The following is a 14,613-nucleotide window of genomic DNA, read 5'->3' as shown; positions in this document are numbered from 1 at the left end:
TCTCTCAGGATGGGGGAGCCAAAGCTCAAAAGTGCAAATTCATCACAACACGTGGCTTCACTTCCCCGGACACAACCTGAGATGGATTCTGACGTTTGCGCTCCTGTTTGTCCACGTTTGTGAGATAGCAGAAGGCATTGTTTCAGACTCGTAAGTGGCTCAACTCATCCAGTGTCTTACTGCGTGGCAGCAGGCACACAGACAGAGAGTAGCCAATGGTGCATCCCCAGACTTCATTGCTGAGGAGGGATCAGATCGTGACTTATTAGCAGAAATAACTGTCCCTCGAGATACTGGATAACTATGCGGGGGTTTGCTTTTGCTTTGTGCAAGGATGTATGACATATGTGTGTTTGCGCGTGGGGCTGAGGTGTGTGTGTAGAGATCAGAGGAAAACCTCTAGTGTTGGTCCTAACATTCTGACTTCTCAGGGATGTGTGAGTCCCTTGCCATTGCTTTTGCCAGTCCAGCTGGTCCCTGAGCTGTCTCAGATTTGCATTGCTCCTTATGAGGGCTGGGACAGTGGGGATCAAATATGTGCTACCCTGCCTGGCTATGTACACAGGTTCTGAGAAGATGGACCAGGTCCTCACACCTGCACAGCAGACCCTTTACCTGGGGAATGTTCTCCTCTGGGCTTCACCTTCACCATTGTCTTGCTACATAATTTCTCTGACAGATAATTTTAGTTCTCTGTCATTTGTGCTCAGTCACGGGCTTTCATTTTTGTTTTAAAGATTTATTTATTTATTATGAATGTTAGTGCACTGCCACTTTCTTCAGACACACCAGAAGAGGGCATCGGATCCTATTACAGACTTGTGAGCCACCATGTGGTTGCTGGGAACTGAACTCAGGTCCTCTGGAAGAGAAGTCAATGCTCTTAACCTCTGAGCCATCTCTCCAGCCCAGACATGTGCTTTCACGAGTCCTTGTTCACGAGTCCCAGAAAGTTCTGTCCATTGACACATTTTAATGAGTACTTTATCTTTAAAAATAGGTATATAGAATCTATATTGATACTAAATATCTATATCTATCATCTATCTATCTATTTATCTATCTATCTACCTATCTATATGTATTGATGTTAACTGAATATAGCCCTAAGAGCTACATATTTATATTTTAATATAGTCATCAGTTCTCAGATGCTCTCCCTTATATTGTAAAGAAATAGAGATCGAGAGGAAGGCATTAAGGGAGCCTGAGACCCGTCTAGACAAAGAAGCCCAAGTGAAGGATGAGAGAAATTTAGTATCAGAAATTTAGTATTAGAATAAGTTATATTTCTAATGGAATTTTGTCCTTCTTAAAAAAGAAGTTTATATTAGGAAATTAAATACAATGAATTTTACTTATATATTTTGAATTTTACTTAGAAATGCAAATATAGCCTTTTTTATCTCACATAATAAGAGAATAAACTCAAGCACTAGGAAAATATTGATCATGTGCTTAGGTCATGGTATACCTCTTACTAAACCATTGATGTGCAGCCGTGTATAGCCGTGCATGCCTCTAATCCCAGCACTGGGGAAGCGGAGGCAGGCAGATCTTTGTCAGGAGCAAGCTTGGTCTACATAGTGAGGCCCAGGACAGATGTGTTTTTTTGTATCATACTTCTTCAGATATGTCCTTTCTCCTATTCTTTAAGCATTCCCTTAATCTGATCACTAAATTACTTCAGCAGGTCTACCTTGATGTATCATTTGTATATCAATGTATATATATCTACACAGGAAGAACGGTGGGTGGGTATACGTTCACTTTTGTAAGCACTCGAAGATGTTGCTTCATTGTGTTTGATTCATGCTTTTGTTAGAATAAACACTTTCAGCACAACTATCACACACACACACACACACATACACACACACACGTGTGACGTATTTGCTCACATGTTCTCTAAGCGACTATTATTGCAGTCTGGGTTTAAACACAGCTGAGCAGGTTCTTACGTGGAGATTACAATCTGAATGAAGAACTGCCTAGAACCGTTTGCTTCAGACCCCAACACTGTTTTGCTCTCTCTAGGCAGCGGACATCCAGGCATCTCCACCTTTTCATGCCGGCTGTGATGGGATTTGTTGCCACGACGACATCCATTGTATATTATCATAACATCGAGACATCAAACTTCCCTAAATTACTTCTAGGTAAATATTCTCATAAGTTTTCTCACCATCCTCCCCCAAAGAACCATTTGGTTTCTTTCCCGCATAATAAATAAATGTATACTGAAGAAGGCAGAGAGTGGGAAGCTTGGGCCACAGTTCTCAGTAGCCTCCCAGTGAATGTGGGGGTGGAGATGCATTGAGGTGCCTTAGCCACGGCAATTCCATGACCCCTCCAATAAATGCCTCTGTGGCGTGTTGTTCTCGGGGGAAGGGAAGGGTTTTCCTGGCCTAAGGGACACCAGGAATTGTTTTCTAAGAATCAGAGATCTTGCACGTAGTGGCCCCACAAGCTTGTCATTCTATAGAGCTCCATGTCTCCCTTTGCCTTAGAGACTTGAGACAACTTCCAAAGGCCTCTCCCATCCTCTGTTGGTCCCATAGGATGCCGCTGCTTTAGAGCAAGTCCTCCACCAGTCCTTGCAGCAGAAACACTGTAGCCTGTGGAAAAGTCCAGTCACCATCAGAGGAACGGCTGCACCAGCTGTTCACAGCTCAGCCCCTCCCGCCTGCAACAGGGCTAAGCTTCTCTAGTTAGCCTCTCCAGCTCCTTTGACCTCTGATTAACTTTGACTTTCTAATTGGCAATAAATAAGAGAAGTTTCAAATTGTATAATTAAGTTACAGAATAAAAAAGGAAAGAAAATGTACAGTTAAGCAATATATCTAAGGGCTTGAAGTCAAAATTGGAACACAGTTGTTATGTTGGTCTGAGAGAGGGCATTACTTTATTACTAAAATGAAAGACTGAGAGAATTAAAAGATGCTTTCAACTTGTTTTAAGAGAAATACTTGATATCAGAAAGAAATGTTCATTTTAAAATCATGAACTTAAAACTTTGTTTCAATTACAAATTTATCATGAAGTCTCCCAAACCTGCAGAAAATGGAAAGAATTATACAAATACTCATTTACCCACTACCTAAAAAATTTCAATTTAGGTCTTACTCTGCTTTAGACAAATCTTTATTTTTCTATTCTTTATACATATATACATATATTGATATATAGTCTATCTATAGCTAACTAACTAGCTATATATAAAGCCAACTATATATATATATATACACACACACACACACATAGTCTAACTAGGATTAGATCTTTGTGTACAGTTCTCGCGAACTAAAATTTGCATCCTTGAGACCAAGAGGCCTTGAGTTGACAAACATGAACACCCTCATCCCAGTATAGCATAGCCCTCAGGCATGCATGCATTCTCAGTCCCTCTCAGACGCCTCTGACTTTCCTTCCATCTGCACAGAGAATGCCTATCCTGATTTCCTCCACGGCGTGGAGACTGGTTCGCTCTCCAGTGTCCCTCAGATTGAATCTGTCTAACCTCTTTAAGTTAGGCCGCTTTCTCTCAGCATGATTCTGTGAGGCTCATTAGCAGGTCACTTGGATTGGGTTTTGTTGGGAATCAACTGCTGTGTAATATTCCTCTGCACAAACATGTCACCCTTTTCCCTGCATTATTGATGCATACCTAGACTGCATCTAGAGTTGGGCTATCATGCAAGTAAAATGGCTGTTGTGAACAGTTTTGCGAATACAGGAGCCTATTGCTTTAAGGTAAAAACCTCAGGAGAGATTGCTGGGTCAGAGGACAGGCAAAGATATATGTATGTATATGTTTTTATTAGTAAGAAGCCAACAGATGTTGACCCAAATCACTTTATATTTTCACTAACAGTATGTGGCATCTCCAGTTCTATGTGGACACAGGCTTGGTGAGCTTAGGCCACCTAACATAGCCATACTGGAGGGTGTCCACCAGTAACTCATCGCGGCTCTGATGAGCATCTTCCTGTTGCCTGCTGGTACAGAGTGTCATTTGATGAATTCATTGGCTTGTATCTTTATAAGGTGTCAAGTTGTCATCCTCAATATCTTTTTAAAGTGGCTGTTGATATGTTTTGTTCTATTTTTAGCCTGCTGTATTTTATCTTTTGGTTGTAGACGTATTCTCTGAGATCCAAATTTGGAGCATCCAAGCTCGTTTCATTAACTAGTCTTTCATTAAGCAGAAAAATTTAATTTAGCTGTGTTGTAGTTTATCTATCATTTTTGTATTGTTATTGCTTTCTGTATCTTAAGAAACATTTCCTATCTTGTGTGTTAGCTGATAAGTTTATTGCTCTAATTTTTGTATTTAATTTTGCATGGTCCATTTAAAATAAGTTTTGTAAAAGATGCCCTTTGAGCACAAGGTTCACTTTATTTCACACACAGCCTTGGTTTTCTTTTTTTTTTTTTTTAAATATTGCTTTTTCCCCTATATTCTTTGTTTACATTCCGAATGCTTTCCCCTTTCCCAGTTCCCCCTTCCCCATCTGTTTCATAAGCCCTCTTCCCTCCGCCCATTTCCCAATCGCCCCCTCCCATTTCTCTGTCCTGGTAATCCCCTACAATGCTGGATCAAGTCTTTTCAGAACCAGGGCCCTCTCTTTCCTTCTTCTTGGGAATCATTTGATATGCTAATTGTATCTTGAGAATTCAGAGTTTCTGGGCTAATTAATATCCACTTATCAGTGACTGCATTCCATGTGTATTCTTTTGTGATTGGGTTACCTCACTTAGGATGATATTTTCCAGTTCCAACCCTTTGCCTAAGAATTTCATGAATTCATTGTTTTTAATTGTTGAGTAGTATTCATGCCATATTTTCTGTATCCATTCCTTCACTAAGGGACATCTCGGTTCTTTCCAGCTTCTGGCTATTATAAATAAGGCTCAGCCTTGCTTTTCTAGCAACTCCCTTTGATCTAAGTTTTCAGATTGCACTTCCATGTAGTCGCCCCAGGTCATCCTCCTCACAGATGTAGACTACAGAGACAGGACTGCCTCCATTCACAATACAGGGTATTTATTCTCTCTCTTTGTCTAACCTGGCCCGAGAATCACCAGTCTGCTGTGATCCTTTGGAAGAGCCAGCTTTGTCTGTGTTCCCCGCTGTGCTCCTTTTTCAGTGTTTGGTCACTGTAGGTGGTGTCCTTCCCCACTCTCTGTCTACTGCCTTCCTGCTTTAGATTCTGTTCTTTGTCCTCCTTTCCCTCACCTTTAAGGTGAAAATATTGGCATGGGACCTTCCCAGAACTAAACATCTAAAATTACAATATTTATTCTTATCTTAGATTTTTGTCTTAATTTTCACATAAGGTAATAGAATTTCGGTTATAATTCAGTTGGGATGCTTTTAGTGTGTATTGGAACTCTTCTTCCACATGGGTTAGACACACTTGGTTTAAGCATGAGGGGAGATCTTGATAGCCAACCGAATGGAGAACGACTGCACTGAGTCTGTGCTCAGTATTCCTACTCTGTCATAGTCTCCTGAGGCCAAGGAGGATCCAGCAAAGAATGGCAAGGGCAGAAGTTCAAAGTCAGCTGCTCCTGGGCTGACCCCCCCAGCCCCTGTCATCACTTGGCTTGCTGTTTGGCGAGAGACTCCAGATGAGCCATGCTTGGACTCCCAGCACGTGGAGACAGAGATGAGAAGCGTGGGAACGGTTTTAAAATACCAAGTCTCTGTCGTCCACCAAGCAACTATTCAGAGGTGACAGGCACTGTGCTTGACTTACTTAAAAAATGTGACACATCTGTTTTAAAATTTTATTTTATGTGTAGGGATATTTTGGTGGGGGCATGCTATGTACTGCATGTGTGCCTGAGAGGATACTAGATCCTCTGGAACTGGAATTATAGATGGTTGTGAGCTACCACATGGGTTCTAGGAATCAACCTGGGTCCTCTGGAAGAGCAGCCAGTGCTATTTATTAACGTCTGAGCTGTCTCTCCGGCCTCATTCTTGACCTTCTCCCTTTGTCTTTGAGGCAAGGTTTTAATATGTTGTCCACGGTGACCTCACACTTGTCATACTCTTGTCTGTGTCTCCAAAGTTCTGAGATTGCAGGCGTGCGCCACCATGATTAATTACGCTATGACGTGAATACAATCACACTCTGTATGATTTCGGTTGTTTCGTTTCCTTCCTTTTCCATGTGCCTGTTTGTATGCATGTTCATATGTGTGTGGGCAACTGTGTGTACAGGTACAGGTACATCAGTGTGCACATACATATGTGTAGGTGGATGTTGGGAACCATGCTCTTTGCCCTTCTACCTAATTCCCTGACACAGGGTCTTTCATGTGACTCAGGAGTTCACACCCATAGCTGCTCTGGATGGCCAGCTTGCTCCAGAGGTCCCGTGTCTCTGCCTTCAGGGTGTTGGAGTGACAGGTGGTTCAGAGAGACATCTCAGCATGCACATGGTTCTGGTGATCTGAGACCCAGAACTCAACCAGTTGCGTATGCAAGAATTGCCTTGACCACTGCCCGTCTCTCTCCTGTTTTAATTTTATTTTGCCTCATTTCTTAATTACCACCAGCTCTATGGTCAGAGAAAGTAGACATGTAGTCTGAGGTAGCGAGTGGCTTTTATAACGACAAATATTAAATAATTTCACAAACATCAAATAATATGAGATGCTTGATAGCGTCTAGGTCTTCAGGTATCAATTAGGCCATTTACAATTTGATTGTTGAAAACTGGACCCTTTTGACATTATTAGGGACATTTTTCCTCCTGGCTAATATTCCGTCTTGAAGTCTACTTGGTTTGGAATTAGCACAACTTCTCCAGAGTCTTACTTTTCCTGGTTTCAGGTTAAAATTTTTTCCCATCACTTATTTTAAACCTGTCTCCAGTATTTAGGGTGGGTTTCTTTAGACATTGGATCATTTGGTCTGATCTTTTCCCCTGAATCTAACCTTATTTATATATCTTAAGCTAAAATGTAATATGATATATGTTCAGTTCTGCCTCTAGGAGGAAGGGTAGAGCACCTTCGACTGTTCTGTTTCTGCTAAGTCTTGCCCAGCTGGATTGCTTGGTGTGTTTTGGATTCCATTTATATCCGGTATTCACTTGTAATCGCCCGTACAGAGTGGACTACATTCCTTTCCAAAGAGGTGTAGGGATCTTGTTTCTCATACTTCATGTTCATGGCACCATGCTGGCTGTGGTAATGTCAGATGAAGAGTTTCATCCATCTTTTATACGACTAGTCAAGGACAATGACTTTTGGGCCATTGATCTTCCCTGTGTCCTGCAGTCGGCTGTAATGGTTAAGACTGTTTAAGAAGAATCACTTTCCTCTTGAAGGTTAGCTGTAGAGCAGAAGCCATTCTGAAAAGCTGGATAAATCCCATGGTGATTCCACACAAATAATGACCCCCACACACTTAGAACTACAATGAGCCCACCTAACAAATAGATTACACAGATACTGACTTGTCAATTCTTCTTATAATTGAAGGTCTTGAGAAACAAAGTTGAAGACACTATCACAGAGTCACACAAACCTTGAAGGCAAGAGATTATCCTTCTGTCTCCTTTTGGCTTCCTACCTACCACATGTGATTGGAGAGGAAGCCCTCAATATTTCTAACTTATTTTCATACTTTCATGGATCATATGATCAAAGTGTTGACATGCTCCAATGAAATTTATAGCTTCAGTGAAACCCCTGTGAAAACCCTAAGACCATTCTCCTCACATCTGACTAATAAAAGATATCAAATAACTGAAATAGTGTTGAGAAGAAAAAAGCAAGGTAGTGGCATCGCATGACTTCAAAAGATGTCACAAAACTCTAGCAATCAAACCGGCATGCCATTGGTTTCAAAAGAGACAGGCCATTGGAAGAGGGTTATCATGTTCAGAAATAAGGCTGTTCTCTTACTGCCAAATGACCCTGCAGAAAGACACCGAAACACACTGTTTCCTACCGAAGAAATTATTTGCAAATGGAAGACTTGAAATGTGCTTGCTTGTGTTTAAGTGTTAGTGAAGTTTCCATCCCCCTTTCTTTCCGCAGCTTTATTCCTGTACTGGGTAATGGCCTTTATTACAAAGACGATAAAGTTGGTCAAGTACTGGCAGTTGGGGTGGGGAGTGTCAGATCTGCGCTTCTGCATCACAGGCGTGATGGTCATCTTGAACGGGCTGCTGATGGCCGTGGAGATCAACGTCATCCGGGTCCGAGTGAGTACCAGTTGCATTTGTGTGATGACTGACAGCGAAGACCTCGGCGTTAAAGATTATAGTCATTCAGGGATTAGGTCATGTTTAACCATAGGGAGGGGGAAGGTATGTGATCCATGTGTATAAACATAAAATTAAAATAGTCACTGAATGGCAGGACATTAGTCTTAGCTATTTTTCCATTGCTCTGATAAAACACTATGACCAAGGCAACTTATAGAAGGAAGGGATTATTAGGGTTAATGACAGTTTCAGAGGTTAGAGCCCATGGCCAACATGGTGGCAGGTAGGCAGGCAGGCAGGCATGGCTATGGAGCAGTAGTTGAGAGCTCACAACATACACAAACGTGCAGTAGAAAGTGAGTGAGAGAGAGAGAGAGGGGGGGGAGAGAGAGAGAGAGAGAAAGAGAGAGAGAGAGAGAGAGGAATGGCAGCTGTATTTTGAAATCTCCAAGACCACCCTCAGTGACACACTACCTCCAACAAAGCCATATCTCCTAATATACTTGGAGACCAAGTATTCAACTCTATGAGCTTGTGTGTGTGTGTATGTGTGTGTGTGTGTGTGTGTGTGTGTGTGTGTAGATGTGGGTTTTGTGTGCAGGTACATATGTGTGTATGCATGTGTATATGTGTGCATGTGTGTGCTTGTATATATGTGAGAGTTCATCTGTGTGCATGTATGTGTGCCTGTGTGTATGTGTGTGTGTATAGATGTGGGTATGTGTGCATGTACATGTGTATGTACACACATGCATATGTATGCATGTGTGCGCATGTATATATGTGTGAGTTCGTTTGTGTGCATGTGTGGTATGCCTGTGTGTGTGTGCTTATTTTCACTTATCCCACCAAACCACTCATTTCTCAGAACCCATATGAACCTAAATTATATTTATGCTCTCGCAGGTAGTGATTGATTTCCTCATCCATAGATTTCTTCATCCATGATTTGGCAAAGGCAAGTCTGGGTTCATCAAAGCATGAATCTTGAAGTTGATCATTATAGTGAAAATAAGGTTTCAACTACTGTGTTTATTTCCTTGATGAAGCTTCTATAGCCATAATTTTAGGTACATGTCCAAAACAGAGCAGTTAGGACTAGGGTTAAGACACGAAGCCTGTGCTTTCAATACTTTCATACTTTCTGTTCTTAGTGCTCTCAGTCACAGTGTGAGACTCTACTAGTACTTGCAGGTTTTTCAATATTAATTTCTGTCATAAATGAGTATGAAATATGATGAGTAGAAAGATCACAGTAAAACTGGACAGCAGATTAAAAATCAGCCAAACAATGTAATTTGACAATGGTGTTAAAATCTCAATGATAGAACAATCTTCATTAATTTAACCCTATCACAGCATAAAGACACGCTCTTTTAAAAAGTCTAATTAATTTTTCAGGATTGTCTCCAAGTGATTTCAGTGCGGAATTCTGGAAACTAGCTGGTTAAAATAAGGAAAACAAAGAAGAGACATTGCAAAGGATATTTCAGAGCGCAATGGAAAGAACCATAAATTAAAACACAATTTTTGGCTGCCTTAAATGAAAATGTAGAAAGGGTTGTGGTTTTATTTTTAATCCGGGGAGAGAGAAGTAGGCTACATGGTCACACTGTGGAATTCTTCCTACCCGCAGAGATATGTTTTCTTCATGAATCCTCAGAAAGTGAAGCCTCCAGAAGACCTCCAGGACCTGGGTGTGAGGTTCCTCCAGCCATTTGTGAATTTACTGTCCAAAGCTACTTACTGGTGGATGAACACACTTATCATATCAGCTCACAGGAAACCTATTGATCTGAAGGCAATTGGGAAGTTGCCGATAGCGATGAGGGCAGTGACAAATTATGTTTGCCTGAAGGATGCCTACGAAGAGCAAAAGGTAATAGCACTTGTCTTATGCACCGCTAAGCACGTCGAACAGGCCTGCTAAATACCAAAGTACAAAGTTCAAATAATATCTGTGGCCGAGGGAAAGTAGAATCTCCATTCTCAGGAGGTTCTGTGTCGCCTCCTGGCTTTGGAGGGCACTGTACACACATAGTCTGCACACACGCAGAAGGCACAACACCCATGTATATAAAACCTAGAGTTGAGTGACCCCGTGTAACTAACCTGTCATTATAGGATGTCTATGCTTCAAACTTGGAAACTATTCAAATTAGATTTTGAAGCATAGAACCCAATGTTTGTTGATAATCTATGTGAGATTTCTTTAAAGTGGTTATTGATGAACATTTGCTATTTTTATCATGCCTAGAAAAGTTATTCACAAGTTACTTGAGAATTAAAATGTATGAGCTATTGATACCTTTGTTTTGTTCTTTGATAAATTCATTCATGGATACAAGGTATCTTCATCCCACTTCCTCCTCACTCCCATCCCTGCATATTTGAAATCTGTCCTGATACTATTCTAAATGATACATAGCTCTACTTGTATTTTTGTTACAACTCTCTTTACAATGTTGATATTCACAATGATGGAGTCACACATGCTGAATCCCTTAGAGTGTTTTGGCAATTCTAAGTGAAAATCAACTAAGTGTTTGTGGTAAATGATGAAAACGACCTCCTACCTTAGAATCTTGTGTTTCGAAACTGCTATTGCAGGAAAAGGTTGATACAAATGGGCCTGAGTCACTTTTCTGTTTTTTCTTGAGGGAAGTATTACATCAAAGTCTGTAAACTTCTCTGCCAAAGTAAAGATTTAAAATATATAAAATAGAGAGTAAATTTACTTCAGGTTTTCTGTACTCTTTCAACAAAGCTTCAAGTCACCAAGTTCATGTCATGTGAATGAACCTGAGAAAATGAAGAAATCATGAACTCCAGTGGACAACTGAATATGAACGATGGAGTCTATTCCAGTGTGTGTGTGTGTGTGTGTGTGTGTGTGTGTGTGTGTGTGTGTGTAGATGCATGAATTTGCCTGCTTGTGGAGACCAAGGAGGCACGGTCTCTCAGTGGGACATAGCTAACCCCCAGCCCCCATGGGGTTGGCTGGCTGACCAGCGAGCACCGGGGATGCCTGCTCAGTGTGAGGAATCTGACTCACCATGCCTGACTTCATTTATGTAGGTACTGAGGATTGAACTCTGGTTCTCAAGCTTTCAAGGCAAGCAGTTTACCAGCTAAACTATCTCTCCAGCCTTCCACCACATTGAGTTGGCTTCTGTGCCACCATAGATGTTCAGGTCTTAAAGTCTTTACAAACAATGGCTGATGTGTGAGTCAATGGTTACCTCAAGTGTGTAACCATTTTTCCTTTTCCAAGCACAGTCTCCAATAGTTTAAAAATGAACTGACTCCTCTCTATGAAGCTGAGAAAATGTGGAAGATAAATGATGCATGATAATCCATTTTGGCTTATATGAGTGTGATTGGGAGCCTCTTTAAACACATGAGTCTATGAGGCCATTTTTATTCAAATCACTATAGTGAGTTTGTGTGTGTACATGTGCATGCCGTGGCTTAAACGTGAAGATCACAACTTGTAGGAGTGGGCTCTTTCTTTTCACCACATGGAACCTGGGGTTGATCTCAACCCACCAGGCTTGATGGCAATCATCTTGATTCCCTGAGTTATCTTGTCTGCCCTTTTCATGGTACTGCTGAAAGGAAGCATGTGATTGGAACCTCATAACAGTATGATTTTGTCCTTAAGAATTTCATATTGTCCTTTGACAACGAAGAACAGAGTTGTAGAGCTGGCTTGTGTACTGGTTTGTATTGGTCTCATTGTGGCAGGACCAGTAGATACCACTTGCATGAAGTGCAAGTTTGTAAATGTTCCCATGTTACATTGTTATCACTGGGACTTCAGAGAGCACAGCTCATCTGCTGCAGACAGCTGCTGTTCTAAGGTTTTACTCCAGTCTATGGTTCGTTTCAGAAAAAGGCTGCTGATCACCCCAATCGGACCCCCTCCATATGGCTGGCCATGTACAGAGCTTTTGGGAGACCCATCCTTCTGAGCAGCACATTCCGGTACTTGGCTGACTTGCTGGGGTTTGCTGGTCCACTGTGCATATCTGGAATAGTCCAGCGAGTAAATGAAACGCAGACCAACACAACAAGAGTAAGTGCATGGTTTTAAATTATATTTGTATTAGTTACTTTTGTATTTCTGTGACAGCACCCTGACCAAGGAAACCTGTAGAAGAATGAATGTATTATAGGCATACAGTTTCAGGGGTGAGTCCATGACCATCATGGTGGGGAGCATGGCAGCAGGCAGGCAGGCAAAGTGTTGGAGCTGGAACTGAGAGCTTCCATCTTGATCCACAAGCACTGAGTCTGAGAAAGAGCTAACTTGGAATGGCATGAGCTATTGAAACCTGAAAGCCTGCTCTCTGTGACACACCTCCTCCATCAAGGCCACGCCTCCTCATCCTTCCTGGCCAGTTCCACTTACTCAGGTCAACTATTCATACATAGGAGCCTATGGGCAACATTGTTATTGAAATCATGACAGTGTGTGGGCATGTCAGTGCCATAGCTAACATGTGGGGGTCAATGAAAACTTGTGGGGGTGGAGCACGTTCTCTCTTTTCACTGCATGGACCCTGGGATTAATCTCAGGCCCTTAGGCTTGGTGGCAAGCACCTTTACCTGCTAAGCTATCTTGCCTGCCTGGTTCACGGTACTTTTGAAAAGAAACACGTTATTGGAAGATTACATTGTAATTGTCACTTTTTTATTAATGCACTGGTATGAGAAATTCAAGTATGCTTATTTATCAAGGAATTTAATGTTTTTAAGTAAAAAAAAATTTTTCTTTTAGGAGAAATTACACACACACACGCTCTCTCTCTCATGCACACTCTCTCTCACACACAAACATACATACATTCATTGAATGTATCTGTCCAAAAAATGATTCCTAAGATTTAGAGCTTATAAATATTTAATAAGCACCATTTATGTTGAGGAACTTTGTGCAAAAATTAATGATTGGCAGTCTGCCCCTGAACTGCAGGGCCAGGAGAATGAAGATGGGATAGGACTTGAGTTTCAAGTGCATACTCAAGACACAGATAAGGAAGGGAACAGAAGCATATTTTTACTAGACTTAAAAACACTTATCCTATTGACATGCATTCACACATCTATTATTATTGTTGCTGTTAATAGTTATTCAAACAAACATTTGCTAGTCCCAAATAATCCATCTTGGTGAGCTTACATGCAGTTAGAATGGCCATTCTGAAGCCAGGAAAATAGCTTAGGGTCTTATACTTCATCACTAATCACATTTTTATTCACTTGATTATCAAAAAAGGAGGAAGAGGAGGAGGGGAAAGAAAGCAGTGGGAGAAAGAGGAAGAGGAGAAGGAGGAAGAGGAGGGAGATGAAGAGGTGTGAGGAGGGGAGGAGGAGGGGGAGGAGGAAGAGGGGAAAGGAGGGGGAGGAGACCACAATGATAGAGGCAGAACTTCAAAATCTATTTGTTCTATACACTCCTTCACGGCACTAAATTTCAATAATAAGAATGAAGAATGTCTTTAATATTGGTGCACACTTCACTGTCAGCACCTGCTACTGTTGTGCGCACATCTGAACCAATGCTTTATATTCCTATAGACTCAGTCAGTTTCCTACTAAGACAATCTTTCACAAGTCATATTTTCTCCCTGGGAGTGACAAAGGGATGAGATAAATAAGACTTTTTAAAATTTGCTTCACTCATGTGAATCAAGATACAGAGAACCTGGGGAAAATTTATCCTAGCCAGCAAACCCAGGGTGATTTATAATCACTGTCCCAGCACAGGGGAAGTGGAGACAGGAAGGTCCCTGAGGCTCACACACCCGGCCAGGGGAGCTGAACTGGTGAGCTCCAAGCCGATGAGAGCCGCCATCTTAAGGGAGATGGATACCTGCACTGTAAGAACATTGAGTTTTAAGTTGTCATGTATACTGTAACAAAGGCAACTAAACATCTGGCAGATGGGCAGACTGATTTGACCTTGTTTCCTTCCTCCCTTTTAGGACAAGTTTTCGGAGACACTCTCATCGAAGGAATTTCTGGAGAATGCCCATGTGCTGGCTGTCCTGCTCTTCCTGGCCCTTATCCTACAGAGGACGTTCTTGCAGGCTTCTTACTATGTGACCATAGAGACCGGCATCAACCTCCGTGGGGCTCTGCTGGTATGTGGAAGTTGGGAACCTTATACATGACAAGCACTGTGTCATGCACATTAGCCAGCCAGGGAATCTCACCACTCACTGCTGTGTTCACTTTAATATGCTAGCCCTGAGTTTCTAGGATCTACTGTAAAATTACCACTTAAAATAGCGGACTTTTGGGATGTTTCATGCATACATTCTGTTATACATTGTTTTTCTCCCCTCTCCTCTCCCCTCCCCCTCCACTCCCCCTC

The 14,613-nt window shown here is 41.6% G+C and overlaps 1 protein-coding gene across 8 annotated transcripts in view; it reads left to right on the top strand.

Moving 5' to 3' along the window:
* The window catches only part of Abcc9 (ATP binding cassette subfamily C member 9), a 113,169-nt gene that overhangs the window by 9,722 nt on the left and 88,834 nt on the right, over positions 1–14,613 (top strand). For 6 of the 8 annotated variants that reach the window (XM_052175224.1, XM_052175221.1, XM_052175222.1 and 3 more), the window contains 6 exons: positions 9–150; positions 2,038–2,159; positions 8,062–8,228; positions 9,868–10,110; positions 12,124–12,309; positions 14,222–14,380. In XM_052175224.1, coding sequence (XP_052031184.1) covers positions 9–150; positions 2,038–2,159; positions 8,062–8,228; positions 9,868–10,110; positions 12,124–12,309; positions 14,222–14,380 — 1,019 coding nt within the window. The remainder of the gene's footprint in view (positions 1–8; positions 151–2,037; positions 2,160–8,061; positions 8,229–9,867; positions 10,111–12,123; positions 12,310–14,221; positions 14,381–14,613) is intronic. The other 2 variants (XM_052175227.1, XM_052175225.1) reach the window with 1 other exon arrangement.

The sequence above is a fragment of the Apodemus sylvaticus genome, chromosome 2, assembly GCF_947179515.1.
Source record: "Apodemus sylvaticus chromosome 2, mApoSyl1.1, whole genome shotgun sequence".
NCBI classification, from domain to species: Eukaryota; Metazoa; Chordata; class Mammalia; order Rodentia; family Muridae; genus Apodemus; species Apodemus sylvaticus.
Note: the sequence above shows the minus strand (reverse complement) of the source record. Positions and strands in the feature narration are given on the sequence as shown.